We start from the raw sequence: 15,700 nt of genomic DNA on the forward strand, positions 1-15,700 counted from the left end.
AAGATAATGAGTATATAGACATAATTAAAAATATATCTTCAAATAAAATTAAATTTATCTAGTTATTTATTTATTTATTTATTTATTTATTTTTTTGATACATTTTATTTATCTGTATACATAATTAAATCAATGAGAATGAACGTGACCATGAGCGGTTATGTTGGCAGCTTATTCTCTGAAGTATTGACATAAACCTCTAGGGCAAATATTGTTGACATCACAAACAGAAGGAACAGTGATGGGATAGAAATCATCTAATCTTCTAGTTTCAGCGAGGAAAACTTCATCATATGAACCTCTTTGGATTTTCAAAAGAGTTCTTTCAAGAGGATTTTCTTCAGTAGTTTCCCAAACAATATTTCTGATATTGGGTAATTCAACGATGAGCCATTGATAAGCTTCTTGACCGTATAATGTAGTCTTACCCTAGAAAATACTTGTTTAGAGCCAGTGAGGCTTGAGAGCACCACATCCTTATGCTTCATTGCAGCACCAACAGCAATCGTTATCATCTGGATAGAAAATAAATCTATTTTCACCAACAATAATTTATTCACAAACGTGGTTTGTTTCATTGTATTGTTTGTATCCATTGCAAGTTTAGTCATATTTACCATTAGATCTGACCAAACGAGTAGAGTAGGTAGTATAATCGTAGTAATAACCTCCAACACTAGTGTGATTTGTAGATCCATAAAAAGTTTCAATAAAATCTTAAGAGAATTTTAAGGGCCAGACAGGTTTGGCAGGTTCAGGTTCTTCTTGGGATAAAACGAAAGAAACCAAAAGGAATAAACAAATTACTGAAGTTTTCATTTATATTTTTGTTATTTGGGAAATTAATCTTTTTGATTGTTTTTTTAATTATATTTTTATTTAAATTAGGTTTATTTTTTTAAATATTTGAAGCAAACATAATTTATCCTTTAATCAATCATCCATTTATCAATCTAATTAGTTATTTTTAATTTCTTTTATTTTATTTAGATTTTGATTTTTCTGATATAGGAGCATCAATTTTAATAAAAAAGTAATCTTTCAGATCAGTCCTGAAATTTAAAATCTAATTAATATCTTTTATGAACGAATGAATAATTCTAAAATTAAAATCAGAATTCCAACTAAGAATAATTTATAAGTAAAATTGGTATTTTGAATTTACTATTTAAAAATCTTAAATCACTTTTTTTAATTAGTAATGTTTTTTTCTCGATTTTTTCTTTTAAATACATAAAACTGTAAAACTGTAAAATATTTATTTCTAAAATCTTTAAAATAAAATAAAATAAATAATGTGTTTGACAAAGAACTCCAATCAAATTTAGAATCTACATTAATATATATTATGACTTCTAAGTTTGGTCTTTCTTTTTGTTTCTTTCTAGTAAAAATTGATAATTTTCTTTTATAAATCGTATATTTGATCATAAATTTGTAAGCTAAAGAGAAAAATAATAATCAAAAAATAACTTTTATTTATTTAAATAAAATATTAATCCAGCCAGTTTATTTTTAAATTTTTTTCTTTATTTTATGTAACTTTAACTCACTTAAAAATTAAATAATTAACTGCTTTCATTTCTAATGTTTTATTGATGCTAAAGATACTAATTTTTTAATCCTTAAAATTTACTAAATAGCTATGGAATCAAAAGTAGTTAAAAATAATTTAACATTTTGAAATATCAAAGAGAGATAATAATATTTTTTTTATCTTAATATTTTTATAATTTATTTAGTTATTATCATTCTAAATATTTAAAGTGTTACCACAAACTACATTTTAATTACTTGATGTAGTAGTTGCAAAATATAAAGTATATTTGAGTAATAAAACAAAAAATACATTAAAATTTGAAAGATATTATTAAACTCTTTGATAGACTTGTTTGTTGCACAAATTCATTAGAACTGATAGTAAGTATTAGGTTTGCAAAATTTATTTATATGTAGAAAATACAATGTTAATTTAAATATTTAAAAGTTAGAGTGTATGATTAAAAATATACAGAAATTACTTTTGGAACTATGAAAATAAACAAAATTAGATTTTTTTTTGAAAGTAAAAATTTTTTAGAGATTTATTTTTGAATTAACTAATATCCATTTTAATTTATCTTCTAAAATTTGTTTGCAAAAAATTCTTTTATAGCATTTCAAATTAATAGTAAGCTGTAACTAAATGATTCGTTTTTGATAGGTAAGGCTTTATGTAAAATAATTCAACATAAATTGTTGAGAATTTAAGCGATAAAGTAAATAATTTAGATAAAAATTAATTTAGTATGTTATTTTTTAGATATATTTATTACAGATGAAGAAGAAATTTAAGATATATTGTCATTAATTTATCAATTACCTGCTCTTTAAGAAATTTGGTTCGATTTAATGTATTTATTTCTATTATTTAAATCTAAAACATTAATAAATTTATTTATTTATTTCTTAGTCTAAGTATATACTTAAAAATATCATTTAGATAATATTTTTTAGCCTTTTCAAATAGAATTATCCCTCATACCCATCAGATTATATTTAAAAATGTAAGGCAAAATTATAGATCCAAAAAAATAATTAATTTTTAAAAAATAAGACATATTAAAATGTAGAGTAACTAAAAAATTTAATCAATTTTCCAAAATATATATTAATTTTAAATTAAATTAATAAATTTAAGCCACCCAATCCATCCATCCATCAAGCCAATCTAATTAATTCTTCATCTACTAAATAAAGAGTAAAAACATCAAAAAAAATTTTGATAAATTATGCAAAGGCGAAATATTGAGAATATTCTTTACTTTCATAAATATTTAGCTTACTACAAAAAATTCATAAATAATTAAATATATTCTAAATTAATTAGGACTTAAAAAATATATAATAAAAAAGTATTTAAAACTTCATCCAAAGCGGCTTTTCATTAAAATACTTAAAAATAGACACTTCTATGTAGGTAGAATGAACAAACTAACATTTAATTTAATTATTTTTAAATAAAGATATCAGGAATTAATCAATATTCTTCCATAACATTAAGAGCCGAATACCAATTTAAAGGGGCTTTCTTTAAATTTATGGTAACTTATCATAAAAAAATTAATTTTAGAAATAATTTGAATTAATTTTTTAAATAAAATTAAATAAAAAATTTCATATTTTAAAATAGTTTGTAAATACTGTAAATCCTCATTATATTTATTTATACTTTTTTAATATAAAGGCTGATGTTTTAAATTTATTAGATTTGTATTAATTGAAGGAAGATAATTAAGTTATATTTTTAAAAAAGCTGAGGTTAGAATTTGGAAAAATATGACATTTTTTGCTTAAATCTCTCAAATATTAAATTTGAAGCTTGGTTTTACCTATCAACGAGATTTGTTGCTCATATATTTAGTTTGGTAGAGTGTCTCTGCTTTGTAAACTATTTTTTTGATAATATTTTAATCTCCAACTCTTTTTGGGCAATTTTTGAGTATGGATCTTCATTTCATCATCTAGTATAGCTTTAGACATATCTTCATCCTTGTGTGAGAGAATATTTCATCATTTATAGTTTATGGAATTGAGAAAGGTGAGGTATTTTCTCTATTTTATCAAAAACTATGATATTATTTTTAATCATCCATTTTCTGATGTTTTATAGGGATTATTTTATTTTAAGCTCGTTTTTGATAATTTAGCTATAAAATAATATGCAAAATCAATAAAAATCTTGATTTTTTTTGTCATATTGTTGAGTCCAGAACTTCATTTATGAGATCTTTTATTAAAAGTGAGATTCCTTTCTTAAGTTTTGAAACAACATATTATCCTGATCTTTGGGTGTAAGGTGTAGTAGCTTGTATTCTTCTGTGAATTTCTTTACAATTATTTATGTCACTCTGAAAAAGTACCAATATACGCTATTATTTAATTATTTGGGTGTCTTCATGCTTGGATTACTTCACCATTTTTATTGTAATGAAATTTGCAATTTTTAAATAATTAAAAAATGTACCTAAATTATTTCTAAATAAAAATAATTAAACAAGGTATCCAATTTTTTCTTCTTTGTATTATGGAAATAAATTGACCTTTAATTAAGTTAAATAATAAATTTTCCATAAATAATTACATGTAATATTAAAGTGAGGTCAGAGATCAAAAAAATTAAAATATTGGTTTTTTAGCAAGAAAAATAGTATCTAGAAAACATTAGGAGAATTATGTAAAATCACAATTAATGGATTTGAAAATAGTTAATTAAATGTTTACTCTTTATCAAAAAAATTTCTTAGTTCAAAAAATAGATAAATAAATGTCAAATCCTAATTTTAAAATTAAATAATTATTTGTTTTTTTATATGAATTTACAAAGTTAAATAAAAGCAAAATATAAGCTGAATAGTGTCTAAAAAAACATTAAAATATCGAAAGGAACTTCTTAAGAGCGAATATTTGTATAAGGATATAATTTAAGTAAAAAATGATTTATTTTCATTTGCTATATAGTTATATAATCCTTTAAGCCTCCCTAATTCCGGTATCTAATGCTCCATTTATTGTTGCAAAATATTTAGGATCAGTTGCTTCTCCTGCAAAGAATAATTAATTATTAACAGGCTAGGCTAAAACACTTCTATAAGAGCCCAAATTAAGAGATGGATAGGAATAAATACCCTCAATATACTTTGTTGTATTGTAATCTGTCCAAATATAATCTAACAACAAATCTTCAACATTTTTCTTTACTTTAAATATTTATTACAATTTATTGAATAATTCACTCATCATGTATTTGCGCTTATTTGGATCATTCATATCAATAGAAGTTTATCCAGAAATTAAGGCACACAAAACAAAACTAGCTTTACTGCGATGATAAGAACAATTCCATATTAATCCTATTTAAGTTCTTAGAATTAAAGAATAAGTGTCAGAAGGCCAGAATCTTTCTTTGAATTTCATATGCAACTTTCCTCCCTTTCCCATTTACAAAAGCTAAATTGCTTTTTGTTTCTCTTATGATAAAGGTGGAATGAAGTTTATAGAGTTATTTTTTAGTTAAGAAACTGGAATAGTAACTACAACATGGTCGGCTTTATATTCGTTACCAAATGAATCACATACAACTACTCCATTATTTTGAAGTTAATTTGTTTAAATTGCTATGTAATTAACTGGTGTGTTGTATTTTACTAAGGGAAGAACAGTAGCAAAAGCACGCTCAATCACATCAAAATGAGACATATTTGTAACTATAAAATTCTTTTCATCATACTCCCATCTTTACTCATGCTCAGCATAGCCCTTAATAGACAAATCTTTTAACGTAGATCCATACTCTGTTGCTAACTCCATTTCATAAAATTAAAACAATTTTTGATCAACATTCTTAATTTTAAAATATTCTAAGATTGGCATATCGTCACAAAGAAGATTTTTTTCTTCCTCTTTCATTATAGAGTTATAGAATTTTTCTAATTTGTATTTTTCATAAAAATCATCTTCTTCAATCAAAACTCCATTACCTTTTTAAATATCTTCTCCTTTTATTCCAATATCCTCAATAAATGAGTCAAAATTAGAGTCAGGTTCACAATTAGCGCCAACTTATTTTGCTAATTTGTAGTATTTAGTAGGGAGATGAATTTCTTCAGCTCCAGTTTCAATAGGAAAGTCAGCAAATGTTGTATTTTTAGAAATTCTTCCACCGTGGATATTACGAGCTTCTAAAATTAAAACAGAAAACCCATTTTTTTAAAGTTCATTAGCACAACCAAGGCCAGCTATTCCAGAGCCAACAATAATTACTTTCTTTTAATTTTAATCCATTTATTTATTTATTTTTTTATATGATTTATTATTTTAAAATTTGCAATTACATTAAATTAGAAATTCAATTGATTATCCTTTAAAGTTAGATTTTTTGATAACCACTCTTTATAAAAGATTTTTAGACGAGTTATGATTAATTTTTAAATCACATTCAAGTCTACAATATTATTAATTTATATTTTAGTAAATAGTAAATCTTAAAAATTATCATAAAACATTTTTATAATAAATAATATCACTGCTTATGAATTAAGGATCCCTAAATTTTGATGAAAAAAATAATAAAATTTAAAAAAATAAATTCGTTGATAAGTTAAAATTTTTTATATTTAAATAGGTATTTTTCAAACTTCAAATAATCCTTAAATTAAAATTAAAATTGTGTAAGTTTAATTATACATAAAGAAAAAAAATAGAATATAAATTATTTGTTTTTTTAATTTATAGACTTTGAAAAGGATATATTTCAAACAATATTTAATCTATTTTAATCAATAAATTAACATTTAGAAATTAAAAGGAATAAATTAATTGTTTTTATCAATTGTAAAATGGTTAATTTACTCAATTTCTACTGTAATCTAAATTTATAAATCAATTGATTAGTTGGCAAGATATATTATTCTTTATTAGAATAGATCAAAAAATATATAGACTTATACTTATCGTAAGCTTAATTTATTTAAATTATTCAAACATTCAAAATTTTTTTGTAACTCAAAAAAGTTTAAAAAATGATTTTATTTAGATTGTATCATAAATCATAATTCTCTCTAATCAAATTCCCAATTTTCAAAAATTAAGATTTAATTTTACTTACTTTTCTATTCGTTTCCTAAAAAATCCATCAATAGTTTTAAGTAATCTAAATATTTTTTGATTCTGTGAAAATCTTATTTGGTAAATTTACAATTTAGCTCAAATATCTTCTGATCAATTATGAACAAAAATATTAATTTTCCTAAAATTAGTTCCATTTTACAATAAATTAGGTTTTCTTAAATCATAAAGATAAGAATAGTTATCAATTTATATTTTATATATTTTTAACAGAATTTCATATTTATTCAAAAATTAAAGCAATAGTATGTATCTTAAATATTTCATAAAAAAATTGTTAAATATAAACTAATAAATTCAATAACAAATAACTAAGATAAAAATTTAATATGAATTCTTCAATTAAGATTAAAAAACTATAGATTGAATTATTGAGCATATCAAAAAAAATATTCTGTAAAAAATTGTTAGAATTTGAAATTATTTCTGAAAAGTTAAATGAAAACCACAAAAAAACAAAAATAAATATTTGTTTTCAAATAAAATTTTATTTAGAATTGTTACATTCATTTTTTATATAATGAAATTATTTTTTAGGCTTCTCTTACACCGCTGTCTAAGGCACCATTTATGGTTGCATAATACAAGGGCTCTGTTGCTTCTCCTGCAAAAAATATCTAATTATTTACGGGCTAAGCTAAAATATTTCTAAATAACCCTAAATTAAGAGATGGGTAGGTATAGGTTCCTTCAATATATTTCATTGTATTGAAATCAGTCCAAATATAATCTTCCAATAACTCCTCGACATTCTTTTTTAATTTGAATACTTACTGAAGTTTGACAAATAATTCACTCATCAATTATTTGCGCTTGTTAGGATCATTCATATCGATTGAAGCCTATCCAGATATCAAAGCACATAATACTAAACTCTTTTTACTACGATGGTAAGAACAGTTCCATACTAATCCTATTTATGTTCTTAGAACTACTGCATAGTAATCACTAGGCCAAAATTTTTCTTTAAATTTCATATGCAACTTTCCTCCTTTACCCATTTACAAAAGTTGAATTGCTCTCTACTTCTCCTATGACAAAGGTGGAACAAAGTTTATTGATCCATTTTTAAGCTGAGAAACTGGAACAGTCACAACAACATGATCAGCTTTGTATTCATTTCCATACGCATCAACTAAAGTAACTCCATTGCTTTGATTTTGAAGCTAATTAGTTTATATTGCTATATAATTGATTGGAGTGTTGTATTTTACAAATGGTAGAACAGTTGAGAAAGCACGATCGACGACATCAAAATGAGACATATTAGTTATTACATATCTTTTTTCTTCATATTCCCAATTCAATTCATGTTCTGCATAACCCTTTATAGACATTTCTTGAAGAGTTGAGCCATACTCATTTGCGAGTACTGTTTCATAAAATTATATCAATCTATCATCAATTTGCTTAAACTTAAAATATTCTAAGATAGACATATCATCTTTAAGAAATTTCTTTTCTTCTTCTTTTAATATAGATTTATAAAATTTTTCTATCTTATATTTATCATAAAAATCCTCTTCATCAATAAGAATTCCACTACCCATAGATAAGTCTTCTCCTTTTTTAGGAAGATCTTCAATGTAAGAATTAAAGTCTGAATCAGATTCACATTTAGCTCCTACTTCTTTTGCTATCTTGTAATACTTTGTTGGTAAATGAATTTCTTCAGCCCCAGTCTCTATTGGAAAATCAGCAAAAGTAGAATTTTTCGATATTCTTCCTCCATGAATATGACGAGCTTCTAAAATTTGAACTGTAAATCCATTTTTTAAAAGTTCATAAGCGCAACTAAGACCAGAAATACCTGAGCCTACTACAATTACTGTCTTTTAGATTCTTTCCATTTTAATTTAAAATAATTATTTATATTAAATATTAAAGTTGTTTGTTTTTGCAGGTTTAAAGAGTAAAAAATTGACTTTCCTTTATTTTTAATATATGAGTCTTATGTAATCTTAATTCGCTCACCAATCATTCCTGATATAAATAAATCTTAAAAAATGTATTAGGGTATGTATATAGAAATAAGTTTATAATAGAAAAAGTGAAAGTATTTCAAAAATTTAGCGTAATTATAATAATAAATTTACCATTTTGAAAATGCTTTATGAGTTATAAAATTGAGCTGAAAAATAAATAATAAATTATTAATAAAATCAATTTATTAAAGCATCTCTTAATAAATTTGTTTATTTTAATATTGAGTATTAAGTAAAATATTTCACTAACAATCTAATACCTGAAAAGTTATTTATAGTGATGAAAATCTTATAAGACAAGGTTATTTACGAATTTTACTTTTGATATCTAAAAATATATTAAAATGAGGTTACTCGATTTTCAATTAATTAAATTATAGTGAAAATTGATTTATTTAATTTATTTTTTAGAAGTAAAAGTGAGCCCCTAAAAAAAATATTTACAATTCTTTTAAATTATGTTCTATTTTTTAATTTCCAAAATTTATTTTTAGATTTTTCTTTTCTTTCAAATTCAATTTCAAAATGTAAGTTAAATATTTAATCTATAATTGGATAGATAGATAGATATATACACATTTTTATTATAATATTAATTTATGCACAAATTTTAAATTTTATAAAATCTATTTTTAATATTAAAAATTCTACATTTATTTTGATCTCAAAATATTTATATATTGATAATCCTCAATTTTGAATCTCAATTTTTCACATAAAAAATTTTCACTCTAAATTTACTAACAGAATTAAATAATTTTTAACATTCACGTAAATAAGTTTTAATAAAAAAAAACCTACAGTTAATGAATATGTATACACTAATGATACAAATTGAGTATTGAAAGCTTGAAATTTAATTTAATTTAATTTTATTTAAATTTCAACTAGGCTTAATGCTTTCAACATTTTCTAGTTAAACTAGAGTCAGTACATCAGTGCTTTATCTTTTATACTTTTCTTAAGTGTTGTTATTATCAGCTTATTATTATTTTTTTTTAAACAAACGGTATATATATATGCATGTGATAGCTATTATTATGCATATTGGAAAGAAAATTGCAACATATAGAGCATCGTTATTCTTTTGTAGAATTATCTATATTTCTTTTATAAATATTCATTAATTTAAAGAAAAAATATAAAATATCATTATTTAAAATCCCAAAAACAGCTTTTTAAAAATACTATTTATTTTTTATTAGCAGAAGATACTTTTTTGTATTAAAAATACTCCTCTTGATTTTTATATCTTAAAAAGATTAAAATTTATTGCATTTAGTAATTTTTTTGAAAAAAATAAAAATAATAGGACTCAAATAAAAAAAAAGAAAAAATATATTAATTTTTTACATTCCAAACAGTCTTCTAAATCAGGTCCAACACATCCTTTGGTACACTCTTACCTGCAAGGCTAACAGATTCTTTGTATGTCAGGATAGGTGTTAAGAGGACAAGAAAGGAGACATTAGTTTTATTCAAAAACATAGCTACTTTTTTCACATTTAGTACAATTAGAAGGACCATCTTTACACTCTTCACATTCTTTATCACATTTCAAGCATTTTAGCACTCCATTTAAATTTGTTGAGTAAAATCCTACAGAGCAAGTTTATATGCACTACCCTTGCTGCAAAAAAAATCCATTTTAGCATTTAGAACAATAAAAAATATGATTGCTACATGATTCACAGTTTTTATCAATACAATTTATACACTGATTTTTTGAAGTGTCTTAGAAATACCCAGCAGGACAGCTGCTTAGACATTTGTTTTGAAACAAAAAATAACCATTTAAACATTATATGCAAAAATCTTCTTTTTCAAGACACTAGCTACAATTATTAATACACTTTTAGCATTGAATTATATTGTCTAAATATGTTTCATAAAAGCCTTTTGGGCATTTAGCCTCACATTAACCTTTTACTAAAACTAAGGCAAGTTCACATTATATACATATGATATCTTTTGGATTTTCATCACTATTTTAACAGATTCTACAAGTATCAGGACATTTTCTGCATTGCAAATCATCAGCACTTTTATCAATAAAATACCCTTCCTATGGGCATTTCTAATAACAATTATGATCTATTAAGAATTCATTATTATTACAGCTCGTACATTTATATGGTGTTTAAACACAATTTTTGCACCTATATTAATCACAGGGAGAGCAGCCTCCTGAAGCATCTTAAAAGAACCCCTATTTGCACTCATCATAGCATTCCCCTTCAAATAGAATTTTTGAATAATCTGCACACTTAGTGCAAAATGCTTTTTAATCTTTACACTCCTTACAAATTGATTTGTCACATTCAAGACAATTCAAAATATCATTTACTTTTATTGAAAAAAACCCACTTGGGCATTCTTCTAAGCAAATATTGTTATGTAATATAGGATTAATTTAAGGACATGATGTACATTTATCCTTATTTTATTCACATTCTAAACAACTTTCACTACAAGACAAACACTCATTAGTTGAACTATGTTTAAAATACCCTGCTTTACATTTGTTGCATTGAAAGCTAGAAGGTCCAAAGCAACCTTTTTCTTGATCACAACTATTATCGCATTCTTCACATTTATTTAGCCTGTTAAAATGGCCTGGAGGGCATTTATCGCACTTCATAAATAAGATTTCACCGTTTTGATAGGACTATTAAGTGCAAGTGTTGCATACCATACCTTTACTTCCACGAACTATTGTTTAAGTTTCACATTCTAAACAATTTTCTTAACACTTTATACATTTATTTGAAGTTCCTTCATATCCGTATCCAGGTTAACATAGTTCATTTCTAGATAGCACATTATCTACAGCTTTTATACATAAATTCTTGAATAGACTATAATTTTCAGAACATGAAGTACAATCAAAAAAAGATTATCCTACACAAGTTTGGCACTCAGTTGAGCATTTTTAACAATTTCCTTAAAAACTTATTTCTCCATCAGTGCATTTTTTACCTACGCTGTCAATCTTATGTGATTGTAAAACATTACAGTTGTCTTATGAATCACAATTCTGGCAGCCCTCGAAGCATTGTTAGCACTGATTATTGCTATAGAATTCATTTTGGTTACAAGTGTCTACGCATTTACCACTATCCACTTTAAAAGTCTCATAACATTCCAAGCATGATTACTTATTTTCACATACCTTGCATCCATATCCGCATTAAATGTATTAATTTTATCCTCCATTCAATTGCTCTAGATAAAAGCTATAAGTATTTTGAAATTTATTTTTACAAACGAAGCCTAGCTTATTTTAATTGTCAGAACAAGATTAGACACATTCATTTGTAGATAAATTTAAAAATTAGCCAATATCGCAAAGCTCAAATGATATTTCTAATTGAGTTAGAGTATTAAGTTATTTCCATTCTATAGATATCAAATTTTAATTTGGAAATCTATTCAAACTAATTCCTTTTTTTGAAAAAGATTTTGAACCTTCTACAAAGCTGATAGTTTTTTCATTTGAATTATTTAGGATTGTGGCTGTTATTTTCTTAATTGCTTGGGATAAATTTTAAATGAAAAATCTGTATCTATTTGATTTCCTATTTTACTTTAAAGATGTAATTTACAATTACAGGTTTTAGACATCATAAATCACATTTTTGTCTTCAGCTGATCTGAAAGAAATTGTGTTATATTTATACCTAATAATTTGCATTTTAGAGTCACTAGCTTCAAAAATATAATCTTCATTGTTCGAAATATACATTTTATAGACCGGTTGCACTTCTTAAGCAAATTATACATTGATAACTTACAAATAAAATGGATTATAATCTAAGTGATATCCACTATTTAAATAATTAATCTGTTATATTTATAGAAATTCATTCCTCTAGTTATACTCTTCAATATAAAATAATTATTTAGTATCTACTATATTTAAATTTACTTAAATACTTTCTACATTAAATATAGGTTTCTTTTAGTTTAAATAAAAATTTTCATTTTCTAGAAAAGTTGATTTGTCTGCAATGAAATTATTGGCTTCTAACAAAAATGCAAAGGCCTCTGTTTCCGAACTTTGAGGATTTTATTTTTCAACATATTTATCTAAGAAATCAGGCTAACTCATAACACTATGAGTATACCCTATGAAAGTATTTTTAGATAGAAAAGAGGAAGATCCAAATTTTTAGTTTAAAATTCTTGATTAGAGAGATGGAACCAAAATAGGACTTTTAACAATTCCATTACAAAGAAAAGTATTCTCAGAGAGATAAAGCAACATAATATCAATACATTGAGAAGTATCAATAACTACCTATTCAAACTAAGAATTTTTGATTTTAAGCACTTTAGTTTTTGTAGGTATTTTTATGTTGTTCATCTAGGCAAAAATTGAGTTCTCTATTTAAATTATTTATATTTAATTTTCTTCATTAAATGTCATCAAAGAATTGTGCAGTTAAACATCTTACAATTCAATTTGTAATGGTATCTAAAAGGTAAGCTTAATATTTGAATTTATGAATAAGTTTTAACTCAAAGATGACTCTAATTTTAATTCCAAGCAGGTATTTGAGAAGAATAAATTGTTTTAAAAAGAGGAACTCTTCTCACTAATTTAAATAACCAAATCTTTAGTTTGAGCAAAGATATTCATAACACTGATGTTATGCAAAGAAATACTTCTTTTACTTTAATTTTATTTTAGTAGCTTTTCTTAATCGTATACAATATTATGAGTGAAAGTAGAATCTTATAAATTGATCGCCTTGATATCTATAAAAGCAACGCCTTTAAAAAGGCTTTCTTTGCCTAGAATGCACATACTTTATATGAATTATAAGGAAATAATAAAAAATAAATAACTTAATTAGAAAAGAAGTTAAATAATCTAAAATAGAATAAATATAAAAAGAATAATACTTTTTGAAGAAAACACCTAGATTTCTTTTGTGATAAATGATAATCCTTTGATGCTTAATGTAAAACTAATATTTGCTTGGATCATCTATAAAATCATTCTAAATTTGTTCATAAAATTAGATGTCTTTTTGATTGATAGACTTTACAGTATGATTTTCTGAGATCAAATTGCTTGTATTTACAATAAAGACTTCTTAGCTTATGTATAAATGAGAACTAAATTGAGATTGCCTGATTGTTGAAGAGCCTTAATAAACAGGAGCAGTCAAGTGGTTGTATTCGTAGTTAGCAGATTATATGATAAAAATACCCTGCGTATTTTAGTTATCACTGCATATTTTATCTCCTATTTCTTCTAAAATAACATAGTGATTTAAAATAGGAGAAGTGTTTCCAATTTGAAGAATTCCATTTTTTCCGAAAACTAATTATTCAAACTTGATGTGAATGTTTGCATGATCTAAAATCTTGAGCACTCCATCGATTTTTAGCTCAGTTATAACATGATTCATCCATATTTCTTTTTAAAAAATCTCACAAGACATACCATAAGGTACGTGATACATATGGCCATCATAAATACCACAAAGACAATTTACAGATATCAGAACGAGGATGTTTATTAGCTGAACTTTATTTATTTCAATAAAAATATGGAATAATAAAGATAAATACAAATTGGTTTTATTTAGAAGTATTACATTAATAAATGAGAGATAGTGCCTTCATCAAAGTAAAATTTTATTTATTTTATATTATTAAATTATAATTTTGGTAACCGAGAAATAGTCCAATTTATAAACAATTTATATAAATAAATAGAGTTATTAGAACAATTAAAAGACCATACAAATCTTTTTATTGAAGTTATTCTAGAACTGAAATATTTTTACTTAAAAATAGATAACTTTCAAAAAAGAAACAAACTAAATTAAAAACTATTTTAGAAAAACTGGTTTGAAGCCTCACTTTTTAGATTTTTTAAGATAGTATTTTAGATATGATCAGATAATATTTTATTTTTTCTAAATAAAATTTAAATAATACTTAGTAGAATTACATATTAAAATAAATCTTTATAGAAAAAGTTGAGTCCGTCCTTATTAGATTACAACTATTACCATTTTTCAATATTATTCACAATATTATTTGATGATTCTAAAATAAAAAATACTCCAAAAATAGGCATCAATTCATTTAAAAGATATCAAGTTAGATATTTTTAAAATGATATTTTTATAGAAGAAAAAGAAAATAGAATAATTTAAACATTAAATAAATTATTTAAAATTTCATTTTTTTACTTTTTTAATTACAAAAATTTTTTATTGATTTTAAACTAAATGATTTTTATAATTATTAAATAGCTAAGAATAAGTAGTCTTTTTAACATTTTTAAAAATAATATTTTTCATTAAATTCTATCTATTTTTGGAAGTAAAAAATAAATGCAAAACATTTTTTAGATAAAAATACTTCGCTTTAAGTAATAATTAATAGCTATTAAAAAAAAATTGTTAATTAATAGTAATTATTAGTCCAATTTTTAGTCTAATAAACTAATGATTATAAACAAGTGCTATTTAGTTTTAATCAAAGTCTCTAATAATAGTTAATTGAGTCTAGTTTAAATCATATCTTTAATAGCTATTTTTGTTTCATAAATGATGAAATTTTAATTTACTTTTTTTACAGACGAACAATATAGGTAATTAATTTTAGTTCATTTATTTTGTAAAAATTTCATATAATAGCTATAAAAAATAATAATTCAATTATAAAAATAAATAAATAAACTTATTTATAGCTTGCTTATAATCTATCTTAAATCTTCATTCATTCATTCATTTATTTATTTATTGATTTATAGTGCATAGTAGTATAGAATTAAAATTTTTCTAAAATTAGTTTAGTTAAGCAATGTATTTAAATGGATTGCTTTACTTTACTAGAGATAGCACCTGAACCCCTCCTCACTCTATTTTAGGATTAATTATTGTTAAATTAAATAAGTTTTATTTTCTTTAGATTAGGTAATAAAATATTGACTAAATAGGTTAATAGGTAGATAAATTATCTTAAAATTTACAAACATTTTTTAAAAACATTTATTTATTTTTAATAAAGAATTATAAATAAAA

General features: G+C 23.4%; 5 protein-coding genes across 5 annotated transcripts; all 5 read right to left on the reverse strand. All coding sequences in view use genetic code 6, as the record gives it.

Annotated features, from left to right (window-relative positions):
• Window positions 1-129: 129 nt before the first annotated feature.
• Window positions 130-873, reverse strand: TTHERM_00621490 (hypothetical protein; the record flags this gene model as incomplete). The annotated part of the gene is made up of 1 exon (XM_001017974.2): window positions 130-873. The coding sequence occupies exon 1, from the start codon at window positions 817-819 to the stop codon at window positions 130-132; it is 690 nt and encodes a 229-aa protein (XP_001017974.1). The 5' UTR covers window positions 820-873.
• A 2,861-nt stretch (window positions 874-3,734) lies between these two features.
• TTHERM_00621510 (hypothetical protein) lies at window positions 3,735-3,959 on the reverse strand (the record flags this gene model as incomplete). The annotated part of the gene is made up of 1 exon (XM_001017976.1): window positions 3,735-3,959. One exon carries the CDS (start codon window positions 3,957-3,959, stop codon window positions 3,735-3,737), a length of 225 nt encoding a protein of 74 aa, XP_001017976.1.
• A 526-nt stretch (window positions 3,960-4,485) lies between these two features.
• Window positions 4,486-5,823, reverse strand: TTHERM_00621520 (flavin containing family amine oxidase; the record flags this gene model as incomplete). The annotated part of the gene is made up of 1 exon (XM_001017977.1): window positions 4,486-5,823. The coding sequence occupies one exon, from the start codon at window positions 5,821-5,823 to the stop codon at window positions 4,486-4,488; it is 1,338 nt and encodes a 445-aa protein (XP_001017977.1).
• Window positions 5,824-7,172: 1,349 nt separating this feature from the next.
• Window positions 7,173-8,516, reverse strand: TTHERM_00621530 (flavin containing family amine oxidase; the record flags this gene model as incomplete). Its single annotated transcript, XM_001017978.1, has 1 exon — window positions 7,173-8,516. The coding sequence occupies one exon, from the start codon at window positions 8,514-8,516 to the stop codon at window positions 7,173-7,175; it is 1,344 nt and encodes a 447-aa protein (XP_001017978.1).
• Window positions 8,517-9,534: 1,018 nt separating this feature from the next.
• On the reverse strand, window positions 9,535-14,071 carry TTHERM_00621540 (transmembrane protein, putative; the record flags this gene model as incomplete). Its single annotated transcript, XM_001017979.2, has 3 exons — window positions 9,535-9,758; window positions 10,005-13,462; window positions 13,560-14,071. The coding sequence occupies 3 exons, from the start codon at window positions 14,069-14,071 to the stop codon at window positions 9,535-9,537; spliced, it is 4,194 nt and encodes a 1,397-aa protein (XP_001017979.2).
• Between the last annotated feature and the right edge of the window lie 1,629 nt (window positions 14,072-15,700).

The sequence above is a fragment of the Tetrahymena thermophila genome, assembly GCF_000189635.1.
Source record: "Tetrahymena thermophila SB210 genomic scaffold scf_8254605, whole genome shotgun sequence".
NCBI lineage: Eukaryota > Ciliophora > Oligohymenophorea > Hymenostomatida > Tetrahymenidae > Tetrahymena > Tetrahymena thermophila.